Genomic DNA, 22,919 nt, shown 5'->3' with positions numbered 1-22,919 from the left:
TGTTAGTGGTCCCATACACATGGTTAGCAGATGTTATTGTGAGTGTAGCGGAATGCTTGTGCTTCTAATTCCGACAGTGCAGCAATATCTAACAAGTCATCTAACAATTCCACAACAAATATCTAACACAAAAATCTAAGAAAAGGAATGGAATAATAATATGTAAATATAAATATATGGATGACCAATGAAGATGCAATATATATAGAATAAAGTAAATACATATGAGATGAGTAATGCAAGATATGTAAACATTATTAAAGTGGCATTATTATTTATTAAAGTGGCCAAGGATTTCAAGTCTGTATGTAGGTAGCCGCCTCTCTGTGCTAGTGATGGCAGTTTAACAGTCTGATGGCCTTGAGATAGAAGCTGTTTTTCAGTCTCTCGGTCCCAGCTTTGATGCAGCTGTACTGACCTCGCCTTCTGGATGGTAGCGGGGTGAACAGGCAGTGGCTCGGGTGCTTGTTGTCCTTGATAATCTTTTTAGCCTTCCTGTGACATCGGGTGCTAGATGTGGGTGGAGCAATGTCTGCATAAGGGTGCAAATTAAAAACGCTCACAAAAGCTCCACATCCAGCTTCCTCACTGGTGGGATTGTCTGAGGGAGGGTGGGGGGTTGCTGAGGAGTATTTCTGTCTGTAATAAAGATAAATTATAAAATGATTTGCTGGGCCTGGCTCCCAAGTGGGTGGACCTATGCCCTCCAAGGCCCACCAATGGCTGGTCCTATGCACATTCATGTGAAATCCATGGACTAATTTATTTAGTTGAATTGACTGATTTCCTTATATGAACCGTAACTCAGTAAAATCGTTGAAATCTTTGCGTGTTGCATTTGTATATTTGTTCAGTATAAATAAATCAATAAAAGACAGAGGTAAGAGCTGAGAAATGAGGGAGGGAAGGAGAGATGTTTTTTACAGGTGATTTAACCATGTGGTTTTAATGTTTGGTCCTCTAAGGCAGGCACTCAGAGCAAGACCAGCCGTGGTGGGAAAAGAGCAGAAAAACACCAGGAACTTTTTTATCTTCTAAAAATGATTTATTAATACAATATGGTATAGTACACCCCATAGCACAGTATGACTGGCAGAAACCAAAGAAGGCAAAAGTAGAGAAAACACTAAACAATGATCCCATTCCCACATCTGTACGTGACTGAGTAAGCAGTACATAATCACATTAAACCCTTGCTAAAATCATGGTCAGCAAATTGAAAAAAATAAAACATACAAATGGCAGGAAATGCAGGTTGTCCCATCTCCAAGAACTCTATGATGCCGTCCCAGGTGCCTTCACTCTGACAACTCCGTCCCAGGTGCCTTCACTCCAACAACTCCGTCCCAGGTGCCTTCACCTTCACTCCGACAACTCCGTCCCAGGTGCCTTCACTCCGACAACTCCGTCCCAGGTGCCTTCACCTTCACTCCGACAACTCCGTCCCAGGTGCCTTCACTCCGACAACTCCGTCCCAGGTGCCTTCACTCCGACAACTCCGTCCCAGGTGTCTTCACCTTCACTCCGACAACTCCGTCCCAGGTGCCTTCACGCCGACAACTCCATCCCAGATGCCTTCACTCCGACAACTCCGTCCCATGTGCCTTCACTCCGACAACTCCGTCCCATGTGCTTTCACTCCGACAACTCCGTCCCATGTGCTTTCACTCCGACAACTCCGTCCCATGTGCCTTCACTCCGACAACTCCGTCCCATGTGCCTTCACTCCGACCTAAGTGCCTTCACTCTGACAACTCCATCCCAGGTGCCTTCACGCCGACAACTCCGTAACAGCGCGGCGACAACAGTGGATCAAATAGCTGCACCAGAGTGGAGAACGCCACGTCTTCCTGTAACAGACATCAATGACAAGACGAACAAAAACAGTTTGAAAATAACGTCAAAGACCCCCCCCCCCAAGACACACCACCGCACCGCAGAGTTTGTCTTTGAACCACACCGCGAGGGGCCTCAGATGAGAACTGTTCTCTCCCCTGTAAAAGATCTTTGTAACGTTTCCCTCGAGTAGTCACATCTGTGCAAATATTGTGTTAGGTGGACTCTGACAGGCTGGAAGCAGCATGTTTGAATACTGTCTGGTTTGATACCTTACAGATACTGACCAATTATAGCACCATGTGATTGGTAGGCCTGCACTGAGAGCTATGCTTTTGTACAAAGCTAAATCAACAGTCTGCACTGACCACCACATGCACGCATGCTCACACACAGTATGTGTGTCATTTTGAGTGTTGACACTTAGTTGAACTTGGAAAAAAAATCTGCATTCTAATCAATTTCTGTTACATATTCCTGTTAGGGAACACTTTTGTACAAGGCATCAAACTTAGATAGCTCATTACGATCACTCAAATCACAAATTACATCATTAGTTTTGGCTGGGGTACAACGGTGTGAAGTTACACCCCTGGTCTGTAATAAGGGGGACACTTCAAACTCTCCACAGCGCGAACTCAACCCTAATGGCATCCTCTCTGATTTCTCCCGACTTAAGTGATCTGTCGTCGGGGAAATGTAACGAGTCGCAAAGCTCCTTTAATGTTTGGGACAAGCAAATCATCAAGACCTATGGATAAACATACAGCATTTATAGGAGCTGAGTTTAGGGGCCTTAAATGACACGTACCAAGTCATTCAGTAAATAGCTCAACCATTCTAAGGGCCACACCACTGTATCACTTTAAAGAGATGGACCGAAGACAACTAATAGTCTACATAACCACGTCATCCAAAATCCCTTCTGAGAAAACATTAATGGAACAGCTAACCAGGTACAGTATTTGGCTGGTCTCAAATCTGTTTGTGCTGTATAGCCATGTTGCATATATAGCACAAACAGATCTGGGACCAGCCTTGAACGGTGTAGCCATGGTCTCTGTAGCAGCGAAAGCCACTAAAACCACACTCCAAGAATCCTTCTCCTTTTTGTCCTATCACATTGTGAATCAATGAACACACCCTATAGCAATTAGCCAGACAATGTGCATTCCAGGCCCAGACCTCCTCTGTTTGTAGCTGGGAGGGAGAAACAATAGTTCCCTCCATTGGTCTGGCGGCTGAGGTCATGTTTTCACCCACTACTTAGCTATGGGGAACCAGACACGGGTAATTATGGGACAATGAGGAAAAGAGATGTTTGGTGTCGCGCAGCAGCCGTTTGGAGTCATAGGGACCGGACCACTATATCTGGCCTGCGTGTGTCTGTGTGGGTTAGTGTGTGTCTGTGTGTGTGTGTGTCTATGTGTGTCTGTGTGGGTTAGTGTGTGTCTGTGTGGGTTAGTGTGTGTCTGTGTGTGTTTGTGTGTGTGTTAGTGTGTGGGTTAGTGTGTGTCTGTGTGTGTTAGTGTGTGTCTGTGTGTGTGTGTCTATGTGTGTCTGTGTGGGTTAGTGTGTGTCTGTGTGTGTGTGTCTATGTGTGTCTGTGTGGGTTAGTGTGTGTCTGTGTGTGTTAGTGTGTGTCTGTGTGTGTTTGTCTATGTGTGTCTGTGTGGGTTAGTGTGTGTCTGTGTGTGTGTGTCTATGTGTGTCTGTGTGGGTTAGTGTGTGTCTGTGTGGGTTAGTGTGTGTCTGTGTGTGTGTTAGTGTGTGTCTGTGTGGGTTAGTGTGTGTCTGTGTGGGTTAGTGTGTGTCTGTGTGGGTTAGTGTGTGTCTGTGTGTGTTTGTGTGTGTCTGTGTGTGTTTGTGTGTGTCTGTGTGGGTTGGTGTGTGTCTGTGTGGGTTGGTGTGTGTCTGTGTGGGTTGGTGTGTGTCTGTGTGGGTTGGTGTGTGTCTGTGTGTGTTTATGTGTGTCTGTGTGTGACCACAGGCTGGAGGGATTGAGAGAGAATGAACAAGGAGGAAGTGAGGCCTCTCCTTTTTTAGTAACAATGACTGGTGTGCTGTAGTTGGGGTGCATCTCAATAGTGGACCCCATCCCTTGTCTCCTCTCCTTTATCTGCACAAAACTGTAGGAACTGGACAGGTGAAAGCAAATCCCCAGTAGACATCCACCATTTTAGTCTCACCGATCCCTATTCAGATCAGTGCATATGAAGGAGACAAGGAGAGGCAGCCACATTAGACTAGTGAGATGCATCCCAAGTCTGTTGTGTGCCACTGTGGTTGAGGCTGTTCCTGTACCTGCTCTTTCAGGTAGCAGAGGCGGTCCAGGAGAATCAGACCTTCGATGCAGGGAGCCAAAGTCACCTTCAGCTGGGTAAACACAGGAAGCAGGTCAGTAAACACTAGTTTTAAGTGTACTTCTGTTAAGTGTACTTCAACACTATGGGATCCAACGGAATACAACTAGGCACCTTATCAAAGCAGAGCAGAGCAGGGCTGTTGTAATGTCATTGAAATAGAACCCCTCTGATTTCAAAACTAGGTTTCATTAGCAGCCTGAGGACAGTAAAAATATAACTTTTTTTTGCCAGATGATTTACACAGAGTAGAGTTTACACAAGTCATTGAGGGAGTTGTGTAAACGTAAACCAACTTTAATAAGGCTTAATAACCACTCCAAAATATAAAGTTCTGGACAAAGAGAACCAATGCTCCATAGAAGTCCTGTGTGAGCCATTCATTCAGAGTGATGATACTTCCTCTAGGTAGTAGTGCTATAGTATCCCAGTTGGGACCTACCATGTTAAAGGCCTCCATCTCAACCATCCTGGGTCGGTATGTGTCGTGGTAACCCTGTATGACACTGTCAGAGAGCTGGTAGAGAGGGAAGGAAGGAGGGAGAGAGGGCGGGAGGCAGACAAGAGGAAGAGAGATGGAGGAGGGAGAGATGGTAGAGAGGGAAGGAAGGAGGGAGAGAGGGCGGGAGGCAGACAAGAGGTAGTGAAAGAGAGATGGAGGAGGGAGAGATGGGAGAGAGGGAGGGAGGGATGAAGAGAAGAATGTGGGAAGTGTTAAGAGACAGAGCAGGGTCATGTGTGGAGGTGATAGGTGAGTAACATGAGAGTGGTAACACACAACCCATTGAACACTTTTAATCCCAGGCTTTACGAGCAACAAATCTCTCATTTATAGAACAACTCGAGGGAGCCAGTTAAGACATATTCCCTAATCCCTGCACTCGCTGTTTGTTTAACAATGCCGTACCCATGATCACACAGTACTCTAGGTGCATATTAGACAACTTGTCCTTTTCTAAAGAGCCCTTTTGATTCCATGTGTCAGTTTCAAAGATGGTTTAGAGCAACCAAAGACGTTCAACTGTACAGGGATTTCAGGTACCATTACAGATAATCGTTACTGTCAGTTCAATTGTACAGAGCTATGCTAAAAGCTTGTCCTCTCGATGGGATTTCACATCTTACGCCAAGAATACGTTATTGTGTTTTTTTATTTTTTTTACCCCAAATCCATTATGGGTTGCTTTCCTGGTGTCCAAAGCAGCAGTGTGGGATTCAACCTGAGGATGTGTTGCTCTGAAGAACATTCCCAAGTCTGTTCCCAAAACGCCCTAATATTGTGATATCTCCCATCACTGACCTTTGACTCGTCCAGCTCCAGCTTCCGGAGGGCTCTCCAGACGTAGTCCACGAACGAGGTGGCCTTGGAGTAGACATTCCCCACACGCTTCTCGCTGCCAACGACACACACGTGAAGACAGCTCTTTCAACCCCCAATTCACCATCGCTGAAATTAGCCTACCAGTGTATATTAAGTCATAGGCATCCGATTCTCCTCTTCCCTCTCTTATTTCTCCTCCCTTGCTACGCTACGCTACGCTACGCTACAACACCCTGGCAACCAAAGTGAAACAGTCATCACACATGCAATAGTAGAGAGGTGGTCAGGTCCATTAATGGCATCCTGATTTCACTCAGCGAGGGACCCAGTGTCCTGTAGGCTACGGGGATAGACATGTCAGTGAGAGGTGTGAGGTTGTCATCGTGTGTGTGTGTGTGTGTGTGTGTGTGTGTGTGTGTGTGTGTGTGTGTGTGTGTGTGTAATACAGAGGGTACCTCCTCTGTCTCTATGGGGCTGAGAAGACCAACTGTAGATTTCTCCATTCTGTTTTCACCAGGATCAATCATTCCTCTTCACTTGTTCTACTTTACCCAGCAGCAGTCAACAACCCATTCAGGAAGTCTGACGATCTTACATTGTGGGCTGCTCCTTCCAACGTTCAAAATGACTATTCACCATAACTTCAGCTAGAGGGGTAGAGAATACTCTTGTTGTATCTTCACATCAGAAGTCTGTGTTTTTTGTATCCTAGCTGAATGAATTTGAGAAAGTGGAGATTCTTACAAAGTTGCCACAAACCATAAAATGAGGGCTAGTAAAAACCCACTAGAGTAAAAGCTAACAGGTTTTGTCAACGGTACTGCAGACCCCCAAGACAGGGGCACCTGGACTCTCTCAGTATTCTGGTATAGCCTACTGCTTTGGATGTCCCCTAACCAGGGAGACCAAACCTACCTTTTAAAGGAGCTGTAGTGATCCCTTAGAATCACATGGAGGACGGCCCTATAGAAGAGTGACTCCATCTGAATCTGTGGAGACAGAAAATAATCAAAGATCCCATGTTGTCTTCGCTTACAAAAAAATAAAATTTTCTTGAGATATTCATTCATTCTCTGCCAGTGATTAGGGTGTGTATTAAAACCCATTGGAGGAAACGTTTTTATGACAATGCCCAATGCTTATACCAAACTCAACATATGATCTGAGTGCAATCAGACTGGTTGTTGGACGCAAGCTGCCGTTTAAGCACGCAATCCCATCCCTTAGTGATTACATTAATATTCAGAAAAAATATTTATGAATGGTCCGGGCGGTATCGTGTAACGGGTTTGACCCCGTACACTAACGTCCCTAGTGGCAGGCTATTCCCTATAAAGTGCACTACTTTTGACCAGAGCCCTATGGGCCCTTGTCAAAAGTAGTGCACTATATAGGGAATAGGGTGCCACTTGGGACGCATCCTAAGGTCGGCGGCTCAAATATCTATAGTATTGTAAGTCTCAATCAAGCCTTATTGTATGTGAAAGACCCTGGAGAAGTATGGGAACAGTGTGCTCTAAGGCATCCGTATCCACTTGCTCTGGAACGCAGAAAATAAAAACAGGATCTCTCGCGTCTGGGAAACGCACGTGGCCAGTTGCTGGAAGCAATCATTCAATTGATCATCTTTGATTATCTTTGATGAGCACAAATTTGTAGCAACCAAAAAAACTCATTGAACTGTGATTGCATGATGTCATTCTCACACAGACAACTCATTGAACTGTAGTTTGGCCAAATGTGTCCAACGTATTGATATACATGAATATAGTACTTACCCCTTGGCCCTTGGCAACTCTCTCCAAAGCCTGAACAAGAGAAAATAAAGTGAAATGTTATGAAGTATTCAGTATTTATTAGGACCCCATGAATGGACTCTCCCAGGGCTCACAGAGTTAGAAACGTTACACTGCTCTTACAACATGTGGTACTCAAAAGGCAGAAGATATCAGTTAGTTAGTCTCACGACATTAACAGACTGAGGACCAACTGTACAGCATTGAACAGTTGTGGGCACTAAAACGTCAATACTGTGGCACAACCTAACCTTACAGTGCCCTCAACTATACTGTCTAGTTGACAGATGGTGCGTTGAAGCGAATGCATTGCTGACAGAAATATATACTGAACAAAAATATAAAATGCAACATGCAACAATTTAAAAGATTTTACTAAGTTACAGTTCATATATAAAGAAATCAATTCAAATAAATAAATTAGGCCCTAATCTATGGATTTCACATGACTGGGAATACAGATATGTATCTGTTGGTTACAGATACCTTTAAAACAAAGTAGGGCTGTGGATTAGAAAACCAGTCAGTAGTATCTGGTGTGACCATTTTCCTCATACAGCGCCACACATCTCCTTCACATAGAGTTGAACGGGCTGTTAATTGTGGCCTGTGGAATGTTGTCCCACTCCTCTTCAATGGATGTGCGAAGTTGCTGGATATTGGAGGGAACAGGAACACGCTGTCGTACACATCAATCCAGAGCATCCCAAACACGCTCAATGGGTGACATGTCTGGTGAGTATGCAGGCCAGAACTGGGAAATTTTCAGCTTCCAGGAATTGTGTACAGATCCTTGCGACACGCATTATCATGCTGAAACATGAGGTGATGGTGGCGGATGAATGGTACACCAATGGGCCTCAGGATCTCATCATGATATCTCTGTGTATTCAAATTGCCATTGATAAAATTAAATTGTGTTTGTTGCCCATAGCTTATGCCTGCCCATACCATAACCCCACTGCCACCATGGGGCACTCTGTTCACAATGTTGACATTAGCAAACCCATTAGCTCGCACATGCAACGCCATACACGTGGTCTGCAGTTGTGAGGCCGGTTGGACGTACTGTCAAATTCTCTAGAACGACGTTGGAGGCGGATTATGGTAGAGAAATTAACATTACATTCTCTGGCAACAGCTCTGGTGGACATTCCTGCAGTCAGCATGCCAATTGCACACTCCCTCAACTTGAGACATCAGTGGCATTGTGTTGTGTGACAAAACTGCAGATATTAGAGTGGCCTTTTATTGTCCTCAGCACAAGGTGCACCTGTGTAATGATCATGCTGTTTAATAAGCTTTTTGATATGTCACACCTGTCAGGTTGATGGATTATCTTGGCAAAGGAGAAATGGTCACTAACAGGGATGTAAACAAAAGTATGTACAAAATCTGAGATATTTCAGCTCATGAAACATGGGACCAACACATTAGCATTCAAAAGTGACCAAAACATCAGCCAGGAAGCATAGGAACTGAGAAGTGGTCTGAGGTCACCACCTGCAGAACCACTCCTTTATTGGGGGTGTCTTGCTAATTGCCTATAATTTCCACCTGTTGTCTATTCCATTTGCACAACAGCATGTGAAATGTATTGTCAATCAGTGTTGCTTCCTAAATGGACAGTTTGATTTCACAGAAGTGTGATTGACTTGGAGTTATATTGTGTTGTTTAAGTGTTCCCTTTATTTTTTTGAAATGAAATGACCACTGAACAGAAATATAAAGGCAACATGTTAGTGACCATTTCTCCTTTGCCAAGATATATTATATTTCTGTTCAGTGGTCATTTCATTTCAAAAAAATAAAGGGAACACTTAAACAACACAATATAACTCCAAGTCAATCACACTTCAGGTTTGCTGTGTCTGTCAGCGTAGTGTCCAGAGCATGGAGGGGCTACCAGGAGACGGGCCAGTACATCAGGAGACGTGGAGGAGGCCGTAGGAGGCAACAACCCAGCAGCAGGACCACTACCTCCGCTTTTGTGCAAGGAGGAGCAGGAGGAGCACTGCCAGAGCCCTGCAAAATTACCTCCAGCAGGCCACAAATGTGCATGTGTCTGCTCAAACAGTCAGAAACAGACTCCATGAGGGTGGTATGAGGGCCCAACGTCCACAGCTTACAGCCCAACACCGTGCAGGACGTTTGGCATTTGCCAGAGAACACCAAGATTGGCAAAATCGCCACTGGCGCCCTGTGCTCTTCACAGATGAAAGCAGGTTCACACTGAGCACATGTGACAGACGTGACAGAGTCTGGAGACGCCGTGGAGAACGTTCTGCTGCCTGCAACATCCTCCAGCATGACCGGTTTGGTCAGTCATGGTGTGGGGTGGCATTTCTTTGGGGGGCCGCACAGCCCTCCATGTGCTCGCCAGAGGTAGCCTGACTGCCATTAGGTACCGAGATGAGATCCTCAGACCCCTTGTGAGACCATATGCTGGTGCGGTTGGCCCTGGGTTCCTCCTAATGCAAGACAATGCTAGACCTCATGTGGCTGGAGTGTGTCAGCAGTTCCTGCAAGAGGAAGGCATTGATGCTATGGACTGGCCCGCTCGTTCCCCAGACCTGAATCCAATTGAGCACATCTGGGACATCATGTCTCGCTCCATCCACCAACGTTGCACCACAGACTGTCCAGGAGTTGGCAGATGCTTTAGTCCAGGTCTGGGAGGAGATCCCTCAGGAGACCATCCGCCACCTCATCAGGAGCATGCCCAGGCGTTGTAGGGAGGTCATACAGGCACGTGGAGGCCACACACACTACTGAGCATCATTTTGACTTGTTTTAAGGACATTACATCGAAGTTGGATCAGCCTGTAGTGTGGTTTTCCACTTTAATTTTGAGTGTGACCAAATCCAAATCCAGACCTCCATGGGTTGATAATTGTTGTCAGCACATTCAACTATGTAAAGAAAAAAGTATTTAATAAGAATATTTCATTCATTCAGATCTAGGATGTGTTAGTTTAGTGTTCCCTTTATTTTTTTGAGCAGTGTATATATATATATATGAAATGACAGTTGGCTAAATATCTGTCACCTAAGGTGAGTCAGGCTCACCAGACACGCCGACATCCTGGCATTTCTGCCACAGAACCAGGACTGCTCCCTCAGGTAGCCACTCAGGGGGAAACCACATACGCTGCTGCTTGGACACTCTGAAACAAACAAACAAACTTTAACACCAGCTGTGTCAGAACTGCCCCGTGTATTTAACACTATAGGAAAGTGTGACTATGGTAGTTGATAGGCCACCAACAAAAGTCCAAAGGGAAACATTAATGCTATTCAGAGCCTTCCCAAACTAGCTTTGAAGTTTCAAACTCGAAAAACCCGAGAGCGCGGGTGTCGCTAACCCCTTAGCCACATTGCTCTTTGACTCCACTCCTGTTGAACACATGGTAGTGGTATTAGCAGAGGCAGTCCTGGTCAGAGTCAATTGGAGCAGACAGGCTTTGCTAGAGTTTGAAGGCTAGCTTACAGTATACGTTGTGGAGTGTTTACATTTTGCTAGCACGCTAGCCTTATCTCAGCCACACTGAACTGACCACATCTCGAGGGCCAAGCACTGCTCGCCCCCTTCCCTGGCACACACACACACGCACACAAGTGTTTCTAATATTGTAGCGTGCGACGAGGCATCTGTTAGTTCCCAACAGTCAGGAAGAAGGAGACAGTGCCTCTAGGGCTCTGCAGCACGCTTACTTCACGCCCTTAAGGACTGGTCCAAGGCCAGTTTATGTTAAGGGAAGCTGACTTCAGCTAAATCCACCAGACTGAATGACTATGACGAATGGTGCAGTCCAGTGGCTCTCGTTCCCTACGACACAATTGAATGGATGTTTCCTATACGACTTAGCTAAGGATCTCCACACTTTTATAGTCTTGAGCTCATTTAGTAGTTTGGGTTCCCATCTTTTAGGGTGAGGAAGTACACTGCAGGGTTTGGCCCGCATCCCAGAATTCTTTGCAAGGCCGGGACAGCGCGAGAGAGCGAGAAAGAAGGAGCGAGAAGAATGCAAGGACGTCTGGCACAACTCAAGTGTTTTCAATCAAAACGTTGTGATGTCATTATTGGCGGACCCAACAGAGTGGCGAGTCACAGGTCAGGGGTCGCAGTGTTAAGAGGGACAGCGTGATAGGAAGCAGCTCACCACACCACAGTGCCGAATCACTGTTAAAAGCACACAGTGGTTGTCATCACACACAGAGAGGATTCCAGGTTTCATACCTCATAAAGGGGGAGCAGTGAATCAGCAAACATACCCAGGAGCAACTGGAGCTAACATTCTGACCCATCACATCTGTCTGAAGCTAAATGTACATCTAGCTATGACAGGGAGAAAATAACCACATGATATTGAGTCTTCTAGGTTAAAAGAGGAATGGAGACTTAAGCAATAAGGCCCGAGGGGGTGTGGTATATGGCCAATATACCATGGCTAAGGGCTGTTCTTAGGACAGCCATTATCCGTGGTATATTGGCTATAAATCACAAACACCCGAGGTGCCTTATTGCTATTAAAAACTGGTTAACAACGTAATTAGAGCAGTAAACATAAATGTTTTGTCATACCCGTGGTATATGGTCTGACATACCACGGCTTTCAGCCAATCAGCATTCAGTGTTTGAACGACCCAGTTTATAAGAGAGAATATTTCACTGTTGATGTCAGGGAAACAAATGTATTGTAAATTGGAGGGGGAAAAAGCAAGGGGAACAGGATATAGACACTACTATGGACTTTTCTATGGGTCTTTATATGCTGTGTAGAGTAGATAGTGTTTTCTATACTATATAGCCCTATGGGTCTATATATTTTGTGTAGAGTAGATAGTGTTTTCTATACTATATAGCCCTCTTTATATTCTGTGTAGAGTAGATAGTGTTTTCTATACTATATAGCCCTATGGGGCTTTATATTCTGTGTAGAGTAGATAGTGTTTTCTATACCATATAGCCCTCTTTATATTCTGTATAGAGTAGATAGTGTTTTCTATACTATATAGCCCTCTTTATATTCTGTGTAGAGTAGATAGTGTTTTCTATACTATATAGCCCTCTTTATATTCTGTGTAGAGTAGATAGTGTTTTCTATACCATATAGCCCTCTTTATATTCTGTGTAGAGTAGATAGTGTTTTCTATACTATATAGCCCTATGGGGCTTTATATTCTGTATAGAGTAGATAGTGTTTTCTATACTATATAGCCCTATGGGGCTTTATATTCTGTGTAGAGTAGATAGTGTTTTCTATACCATATAGCCCTCTTTATATTCTGGGTAGAGTAGATAGTGTTTTCTATACCATATAGCCCTCTTTATATTCTGGGTAGAGTAGATAGTGTTTTCTATACTATATAGCCCTCTTTATATTCTGTATAGAGTAGATAGTGTTTTCTATACTATATAGCCCTATGGGGCTTTATATTCTGTGTAGAGTAGATAGTGTTTTCTATACTATATAGCCCTCTTTATATTCTGGGTAGAGTAGATAGTGTCTTCTATACCATATAGCCCTCTTTATATTCTGGGTAGAGTAGATAGTGTTTTCTATACTATATAGCCCTCTTTATATTCTGTATAGAGTAGATAGTGTTTTCTATACTATATAGCCCTATGGGGCTTTATATTCTGTATAGAGTAGATAGTGTCTTCTATACCATATAGCCCTCTTTATATTCTGGGTAGAGTAGATAGTGTTTTCTATACTATATAGCCCTCTTTATATTCTGGGTAGAGTAGATAGTGTTTTCTATACCATATAGCCCTCTTTATATTCTGGGTAGAGTAGATAGTGTTTTCTATACTATATAGCCCTATGGGGCTTTATATTCTGTGTAGAGTAGATAGTGTTTTCTATACTATATAGCCCTATGGGGCTTTATATTCTGTGTAGAGTAGATAGTGTCTTCTATACTATATAGCCCTATGGGTCTTTATATTCTGTATAGAGTAGATAGTGTTTTCTATACTATATAGCCCTATGGGGCTTTATATTCTGTGTAGAGTAGATAGTGTCTTCTATACCATATAGCCCTCTTTATATTCTGTGTAGAGTAGATAGTGTTTTCTATACTATATAGCCCTCTTTATATTCTGTATAGAGTAGATAGTGTTTTCTATACTATATAGCCCTCTTTATATTCTGGGTAGAGTAGATAGTGTTTTCTATACCATATAGCCCTCTTTATATTCTGTATAGAGTAGATAGTGTTTTCTATACTATATAGCCCTCTTTATATTCTGTGTAGAGTAGATAGTGTTTTCTATACTATATAGCCCTCTTTATATTCTGTATAGAGTAGATAGTGTTTTCTATACTATATAGCCCTATGCATCTTTATATTCTGTATAGAGTAGATAGTGTTTTCTATACTATATAGCCCTCTTTATATTCTGGGTAGAGTAGATAGTGTTTTCTATACCATATAGCCCTCTTTATATTCTGTATAGAGTAGATAGTGTTTTCTATACTATATAGCCCTATGCATCTTTATATTCTGTATAGAGTAGATAGTGTTTTCTATACTATATAGCCCTCTTTATATTCTGTATAGAGTAGATAGTGTTTTCTATACTATATAGCCCTATGCATCTTTATATTCTGTATAGAGTAGATAGTGTTTTCTATACTATATAGCCCTCTTTATATTCTGTATAGAGTAGATAGTGTTTTCTATACTATATAGCCCTCTTTATATTCTGTATAGAGTAGATAGTGTTTTCTATACTATATAGCCCTCTTTATATTCTGTGTAGAGTAGATAGTGTCTTCTATACTATATAGCCCTCTTTATATTCTGTATAGAGTAGATAGTGTTTTCTATACTATATAGCCCTCTTTATATTCTGGGTAGAGTAGATAGTGTTTTCTATACTATATAGCCCTCTTTATATTCTGTATAGAGTAGATAGTGTTTTCTATACTATATAGCCCTCTTTATATTCTGTATAGAGTAGATAGTGTTTTCTATACTATATAGCCCTATGGGTCTTTATATTCTGTGTAGAGTAGATAGTGTCTTCTATACTATATAGCCCTCTTTATATTCTGTATAGAGTAGATAGTGTTTTCTATACTATATAGCCCTATGGGTCTTTATATTCTGTGTAGAGTAGATAGTGTTTTCTATACTATATAGCCCTCTTTATATTCTGGGTAGAGTAGATAGTGTTTTCTATACTATATAGCCCTCTTTATATTCTGTGTAGAGTAGATAGTGTTTTCTATACTATATAGCCCTATGGGTCTTTATATTCTGTATAGAGTAGATAGTGTTTTCTATACTATATAGCCCTCTTTATATTCTGGGTAGAGTAGATAGTGTTTTCTATACTATATAGCCCTCTTTACATTCTGTGTAGAGTAGATAGTGTTTTCTATACTATATAGCCCTCTTTATATTCTGTATAGAGTAGATAGTGTTTTCTATACTATATAGCCCTATGGGTCTTTATATTCTGGGTAGAGTAGATAGTGTTTTCTATACTATATAGCCCTCTTTATATTCTGGGTAGAGTAGATAGTGTTTTCTATACTATATAGTCCTATGGGTCTTTATATTCTGTGTAGAGTAGATAGTGTTTTCTATACCATATAGCCCTATGCATCTTTATATTCTGTATAGAGTAGATAGTGTTTTCTATACTATATAGCCCTATGGGTCTTTATATTCTGGGTAGAGTAGATAGTGTTTTCTATACTATATAGCCCTCTTTATATTCTGTATAGAGTAGATAGTGTTTTCTATACTATATAGCCCTATGGGTCTTTATATTCTGTGTAGAGTAGATAGTGTTTTCTATACCATATAGCCCTATGCATCTTTATATTCTGTATAGAGTAGATAGTGTTTTCTATACTATATAGCCCTATGGGTCTTTATATTCTGGGTAGAGTAGATAGTGTTTTCTATACTATATAGCCCTATGGGTCTTTATATTCTGTATAGAGTAGATAGTGTTTTCTATACTATATAGCCCTATGGGGCTTTATATTCTGGGTAGAGTAGATAGTGTCTTCTATACCATATAGCCCTCTTTATATTCTGGGTAGAGTAGATAGTGTTTTCTATACTATATAGCCCTATGGGGCTTTATATTCTGTGTAGAGTAGATAGGGTTTTCTATACTATATAGCCCTATGGGTCTTTATATTCTGTGTAGAGTAGATAGTGTTTTCTATACTATATAGCCCTATGGGTCTATATATTTTGTGTAGAGTAGATAGTGTTTTCTATACCATATAGCCCTATGGGTCTTTATATTCTGTGTAGAGTAGATAGTGTCTTCTATACTATATAGCCCTATGGGTCTATATATTCTGTATAGAGTAGATAGTGTTTTCTATACTATATAGCCCTCTTTATATTCTGGGTAGAGTAGATAGTGTTTTCTATACTATATAGCCCTATGGGTCTATATATTCTGGGTAGAGTAGATAGTGTTTTCTATACTATATAGCCCTATGGGTCTATATATTTTGTGTAGAGTAGATAGTGTTTTCTATACCATATAGCCCTATGCATCTTTATATTCTGGGTAGAGTAGATAGTGTTTTCTATACTATATAGCCCTATGGGGCTTTATATTCTGTGTAGAGTAGATAGGGTTTTCTATACTATATAGCCCTATGGGTCTTTATATTCTGTATAGAGTAGATAGTGTTTTCTATACTATATAGCCCTCTTTATATTCTGGGTAGAGTAGATAGTGTTTTCTATACTATATAGCCCTATGGGTCTTTATATTCTGTATAGAGTAGATAGTGTTTTCTATACTATATAGCCCTATGGGGCTTTATATTCTGTGTAGAGTAGATAGTGTTTTCTATACTATATAGCCCTATGGGTCTATATATTCTGGGTAGAGTAGATAGTGTTTTCTATACTATATAGCCCTATGGGGCTTTATATTCTGTATAGAGTAGATAGTGTTTTCTATACTATATAGCCCTATGGGTCTATATATTCTGTATAGAGTAGATAGTGTTTTCTATACTATATAGCCCTATGGGTCTTTATATTCTGTATAGAGTAGATAGGGTTTTCTATACTATATAGCCCTATGGGGCTTTATATTCTGTGTAGAGTAGATAGTGTTTTCTATACTATATAGCCCTATGGGTCTATATATTTTGTGTAGAGTAGATAGTGTTTTCTATACTATATAGCCCTATGGGTCTATATATTCTGGGTAGAGTAGATAGTGTTTTCTATACCATATAGCCCTCTTTATATTCTGTATAGAGTAGATAGGGTTTTCTATACTATATAGCCCTATGGGTCTATATATTTTGTGTAGAGTAGATAGTGTTTTCTATACTATATAGCCCTATGGGTCTATATATTCTGTATAGAGTAGATAGTGTTTTCTATACTATATAGCCCTATGGGTCTTTATATTCTGTATAGAGTAGATAGGGTTTTCTATACTATATAGCCCTATGGGGCTTTATATTCTGTGTAGAGTAGATAGTGTTTTCTATACTATATAGCCCTATGGGTCTATATATTCTGTGTAGAGTAGATAGTGTTTTCTATACTATATAGCCCTATGGGTCTATATATTTTGTGTAGAGTAGATAGTGTTTTCTATACCATATAGCCCTATGCATCTTTATATTCTGTATAGAGTAGATAGTGTTTTCTATACTATATAGCCCTCTTTATATTCTGTGTAGAGTAGATAGTGTTTTCTATACTATATAGCCCTATGGGTCTTTATATTCTGTATAGAGTAGATAGTGTTTTCTATACCATATAGCCCTATGCATCTTTATATTCTGTATAGAGTAGATAGTGTTTTCTATACTATATAGCCCTCTTTATATTCTGTGTAGAGTAGATAGTGTTTTCTATACTATATAGCCCTATGGGTCTTTATATTCTGTGTAGAGTAGATAGTGTTTTCTATACTATATAGCCCTCTTTATATTCTGGGTAGAGTAGATAGTGTTTTCTATACCATATAGCCCTCTTTATATTCTGTATAGAGTAGATAGTGTTTTCTATACTATATAGCCCTATGGGGCTTTATATTCTGTATAGAGTAGATAGTGTTTTCTATACTATATAGCCCTCTTTATATTCTGGGTAGAGTAGATAGTGTTTTCTATACCATATAGCCCTCTTTATATTCTGTATAGAGTAGATAGTGTTTTCTATACTATATAGCCCTATGGGGCTTTATATTCTGTATAGAGTAGATAGTGTTTTCTATACTATATAGCCCTCTTTATATTCTGGGTAGAGTAGATAGTGTTTTCTATACTATATAGCCCTATGGGGCTTTATATTCTGGGTAGAGTAGATAGTGTTTTCTATACTATATAGCCCTCTTTATATTCTGGGTAGAGTAGATAGTGTTTTCTATACTATATAGCCCTCTTTATATTCTGGGTAGAGTAGATAGTGTTTTCTATACTATATAGCCCTATGGGGCTTTATATTCTGGGTAGAGTAGATAGTGTTTTCTATACTATATAGCCCTCTTTATATTCTGGGTAGAGTAGATAGTGTTTTCTATACTATATAGCCCTCTTTATATTCTGTATAGAGTAGATAGTGTTTTCTATACTATATAGCCCTCTTTATATTCTGGGTAGAGTAGATAGTGTTTTCTATACTATATAGCCCTCTTTATATTCTGGGTAGAGTAGATAGTGTTTTCTATACTATATAGCCCTCTTTATATTCTGTATAGAGTAGATAGTGTTTTCTATACTATATAGCCCTCTTTATATTCTGGGTAGAGTAGATAGTGTTTTCTATACTATATAGCCCTCTTTATATTCTGTGTAGAGTAGATAGTGTTTTCTATACTATATAGCCCTATGGGGCTTTATATTCTGTGTAGAGTAGATAGTGTTTTCTATACTATATAGCCCTCTTTATATTCTGTGTAGAGTAGATAGTGTTTTCTATACCATATAGCCCTCTTTATATTCTGGGTAGAGTAGATAGTGTTTTCTATACTATATAGCCCTATGCATCTTTATATTCTGTATAGAGTAGATAGTGTTTTCTATACTATATAGCCCTCTTTATATTCTGTGTAGAGTAGATAGTGTCTTCTATACCATATAGCCCTCTTTATATTCTGTATAGAGTAGATAGTGTTTTCTATACCATATAGCCCTATGCATCTTTATATTCTGGGTAGAGTAGATAGTGTTTTCTATACTATATAGCCCTCTTTATATTCTGTATAGAGTAGATAGTGTTTTCTATACTATATAGCCCTATGGGGCTTTATATTCTGTATAGAGTAGATAGTGTTTTCTATACTATATAGCCCTATGGGGCTTTATATTCTGTGTAGAGTAGATAGTGTTTTCTATACTATATAGCCCTATGGGGCTTTATATTCTGTGTAGAGTAGATAGTGTTTTCTATACTATATAGCCCTATGGGGCTTTATATTCTGTGTAGAGTAGATAGTGTTTTCTATACCATATAGCCCTATGCATCTTTATATTCTGTATAGAGTAGATAGTGTTTTCTATACTATATAGCCCTATGGGTCTTTATATTCTGTGTAGATTAGATCCTATTTAGTGTATTGTACATTTAGAATGATGACTTCATGAAGTTTTTCTGGATTGATTAAGTGTGATTGGAATATAAATACCACAGCGCTCTCGTATGAAGTCAGAATACATGCTGGATAAATCATATCCAATTCAACACCTGAACATTAGCGGGTCAAAAATATCACATTTGCAATCCTCTAAACTGTTATCCTGAGACGATAAATCCATTCAATGATTCTAACAGTCTCTTCTTAGCTAACTGAATCTAGAGAGCGCAAGTTGGCTGTGTACCCAACTCATCAACCCACATCAGTGTTTATGCTACTTCATATTTGGCTTGTGAGAGAATTATGCTTCCCTTGGGCTGGTGAGAGTGACAAAGTAGACACTGCATGGTGACAGAATTATGATTAGCATAAAAACTGGGGGATGTCTGTGGACAGGTTGCAGGGCTCCTAGTGGGGGAGAGGGGGCAGTTGCAGTCTGTAGTCCTAAGTAAGAGTTTGGCTCTGGTTGAGATTTCCACAATGGAAACCATATGTTCTCTAAGGGGTGGAGGAGGCTGGGTCTGTTTGCTGGTGACTGTGTCTCCCTGCCTGCATACTGTATGTATGTATGTATGCATGTATGTATTTATGTATGTATGTATGTATGTATGTACTGCATACTGTGTGTAGCTAATGAATTAATGAAATTGAAGCCTTTCCCTTGGGGAACACACAAAAGCCTCTCTGTACACCAGGTTGGTAATTAGATGGTAAGTCCACTGTCCCTGCCTCCTTTCCCTGTCCCTCTGACTGATCTGAACAGACTTGATAGGTGAGAGACACAGTCATTCTATCCTACAGTATCTAGTCCATTCCCACTGGAGGAACTTTGGGAATGATCTATGCTCCTCAAAGAGCAAACGGGTTTCAGTCAAGTCATGAAGTCCAGGGTTCCCAAACTATTTTGCTTCGTGACCCACCAATGGAGGTGTCATTTGAGTTGCGACCCACAATAAGGGTTGAGTGGTGGAAAACATACACTGACCAAAGAATAAGTAAAACATATTAATAATAACCTATTATTCTAAACACACTCACACACACACTCTCACACTCTCACACACACTCTCACTCTCACACACACACTCTCTCTCACACTCTCACTCTCTCACACACACTCTCACACACTCTCTCACACACTCTCTCACACACTCTCACACACACTCTCACTCTCACACTCTCTCACACACACTCTCTCACACACACTCTCTCACACACACTCTCTCACACACACTCTCACTCTCACACTCTCACTCTCACACTCTCACTCTCTCACACACACTCTCACACACTCTCTCACACACTCTCTCACACACTCTCTCACACACTCTCTCACACACACTCACACTCACTGTATGCCAACCTTTACTATCCCTCTGGCCATGTAATTACCTTGTCTGGTGGGATCAAACTCCTCAGAGAGAAGGTGGTAGCAGCAGCCAACGCTGCAGACGGAGAGGAGCTCCCGTTTGGCCACAAACATGCGCAGGGTGCTGGGCGCCAGGTCTCCACACGTGTGTAGACCAACCATGACCGCATCCTGGGTTTGGAAAACAGGGAGAGAGCGGCCTCAGCACTGAAACAGGCCTACATTAGCAATGTGATGCAGAGCTGGCATGAATAATCATACAATTATATTATAAGCACATTGACACAAGCACACATTTGAAAGAAAATGTCTACTTGAATGTGTTTGTACTATGGTGTGAATATGAATCTTAGAGACTTAAGCTATCTAAATGAATGAATTGCCACACAACCGCAGTTGGTGACATTTGCATTCAAAAGAGCATGGTTTTGCCGTTGTCGTTGTCTTATTGGTCGACAGTGAGTGTTACCTACCTCTAACTCCCCAATAATTTCTTTGAGCTCCGTCTCTGCGGTAACGTAGGAGGTCAGAGGTGAGTACAGCATGCCGCTGCTCATGCCACCACTGTTAACCCAGCTCCTGGCCTTCCTCTCCAGGTTCTCCCTCTTCCTCCTCTCCCTCTCCTCCAGGCTCAACTCACTGGGGGGAACCCGGGGGGAGGTGGGCTCCACCATGCCCACACACAGGGCACTGAGAAAAGGATCCTCTGGAGCTGAGGCTGGGTCACTTTGGTCCAACTCTGGAAGGGAATTGTCCTCTAACAAAATGGCGGAGGTAAGTGATGTCATTGCATCTTCCTCATTCCGATCTGTTAACCCTGTTGTGTTGGTCTGTGCCTCCCAATCTCTTCTCCCCTTCCCCTCCTCCTTCTCTGCATCCCCACTCGTCTTAACCATATCCCCTCTCTCTCTCTCACCGGGTGCAATATCCTCCAAGTCCTCCTGGCCTGAGGGGGGCATCACTGTCGGAGTCCTATTGGCTTTGCTGTGCCTCTGGTAGGCCCGGGAGTACTTCTTGAGCTTCCTGTTCCTCTCCTGGGCGCCGTGCGTGTTGACGCTGGACGAGTCGATGCCATACACCTGGAGGCCGTACTGCAGCGACAGGAAGGAGCACAGGTAACCTTTCCCCGAGCCCACATCAATCACCTGGGAGACAAAGATTTATTGTGATGGGTCAGAAAATAATGTAGTCCAGTCGATGTTGTTCAAGCTTGGTCTTGGGTGCACTACTCATAGGGTGTGCAGGCTTTCGTTCTTGCCCACCACTGTTTAATTCATCAACTAATCATCAAGCCCTTGATAAGTTGAGTCGGGTGTGTAAGGCCGGAACAAAAGCCTGCATACACCTTGTAGGTACCCAGGAGCAGGCTTGAAGAACACTGTTGTGGTCAGGGCCAGGGCACACGGTAGCAAAACATTAACGTTTTAAAAAGAAAACTGAGTTTCTTATCCGACAATATCAGAAGGTACCTCAGTCTGTTTGAGTGTTTTCTTCTGTTTTGTGCCTGCTAAAATGAGACCCGGTTGTGTCTTTCACCTGTTTGACCCGGCAGCGCTGGGCTAGGCTGGCCACCACCTCTGACATGGCCTGCACCTCGTGGGACTTCTTGGAGTTCATAAACTCATCACTCTCCACCACAGCAGCTGGAACTGTCAATGGACACACATGTGCAATGTCAGTGAATCCTTGCATGGATGGCAGAACTGTACACTATCTGTGCATTGCTATTGAGAGACCTGTGACCAAACCATAGAATTACTATAATTATATTTCTATATCAGTGACACTAATGATAGTGTGTTACAATGACAGAACCAAGGCCTTAGACTAAAACAAACATTTCCCCTTTAGTTATTCTTAGGATAGGTTAGGATAGTGTCCATTCTTTTGTACCTTCCTCCAGGGGTTGAGCGTTGTCAGTGTGTCTGAGGGTTTGCAGTAGCTCTGTGCGGCCCACACAGACCCCGAGGCCAGGCAGGGAGTGGGCATAGGCAGCCTCCAAGAGCTCAGCCACATCCACCAGGCGCTTACTATCATCACAGAAACCAAAGGTGATATTCTTGGCTTTTCGAGAGTAAAAAAGAAAAGAAACATAAGTTGTCCTTTGTTTATTTTATTCAACATTTTGACTTTGATAAATATTACAACCGTGTAATAACAATTACATATTAAACATTTCATATTTGTCAATGAACCATCGACAAAATAACACTTACTGGTACCACTGCCATGATTTAAGTAGAGTTCTGGCGCCCTCTTGTGGTCACCATTCAAAGTGATCTCTGTCAAGACCTCCACGGGTGGCACAGCCATGAACTGGTCCCATACATCGCAAGTGTAGAAATCCACAGTGTGGGCATTGGCGATGCTCAGTGAAACAGAGAGGAAGAGTTTAACAGCATCTATTTTTTTCTGAATCGCTTCCAGAGAATTAATGGAAGATGCCATTGAATAAAAACTCTAACCTAGACCTGTTTACAGCAGGTCCAAGAATGACTCCCCTCTTTACAGTATAATCAGGCATAACTAGTTGCAACTGAACGACGATGATTTTCTTAGCACGTATGTGGCAGCCATGTTGGGTGTACCGAAATACATTGAGTTCTACGGACGCTATCCTTACTTACGCACCAACACAAAT

General features: G+C 41.6%; 1 protein-coding gene across 2 annotated transcripts; it reads right to left on the bottom strand.

Moving 5' to 3' along the window:
* Positions 1-1,023: 1,023 nt before the first annotated feature.
* LOC110501003 (putative methyltransferase-like protein 25) lies at positions 1,024-22,915 on the bottom strand. Of its 2 annotated transcripts, none has more exons than XM_090200907.1 (12): positions 22,495-22,915; positions 22,172-22,342; positions 21,815-21,927; positions 20,752-21,423; positions 20,302-20,449; positions 10,386-10,483; positions 7,299-7,328; positions 6,436-6,509; positions 5,500-5,593; positions 4,642-4,716; positions 4,141-4,212; positions 1,024-1,850 (listed from the first exon to the last, which is right to left on the bottom strand). In XM_090200907.1, exons 1-12 carry the CDS (start codon positions 22,724-22,726, stop codon positions 1,743-1,745), a joined length of 1,887 nt encoding a protein of 628 aa, XP_090057033.1. In that variant the 5' UTR covers positions 22,727-22,915; the 3' UTR covers positions 1,024-1,742. The 2 variants fall into 2 exon arrangements, 1 of the variants encoding a protein (XP_090057033.1); XR_016486872.1 differs by having other exon boundaries at positions 1,747-1,850; positions 5,500-6,167.
* Positions 22,916-22,919: the final 4 nt, after the last annotated feature.

Source organism: Oncorhynchus mykiss, chromosome 15 (genome assembly GCF_057628025.1).
Source record: "Oncorhynchus mykiss isolate SJ-2025 chromosome 15, ASM5762802v1, whole genome shotgun sequence".
Classification (NCBI taxonomy): Eukaryota; Metazoa; Chordata; class Actinopteri; order Salmoniformes; family Salmonidae; genus Oncorhynchus; species Oncorhynchus mykiss.
This window is presented reverse-complemented; position numbering and strand designations above follow the sequence as displayed.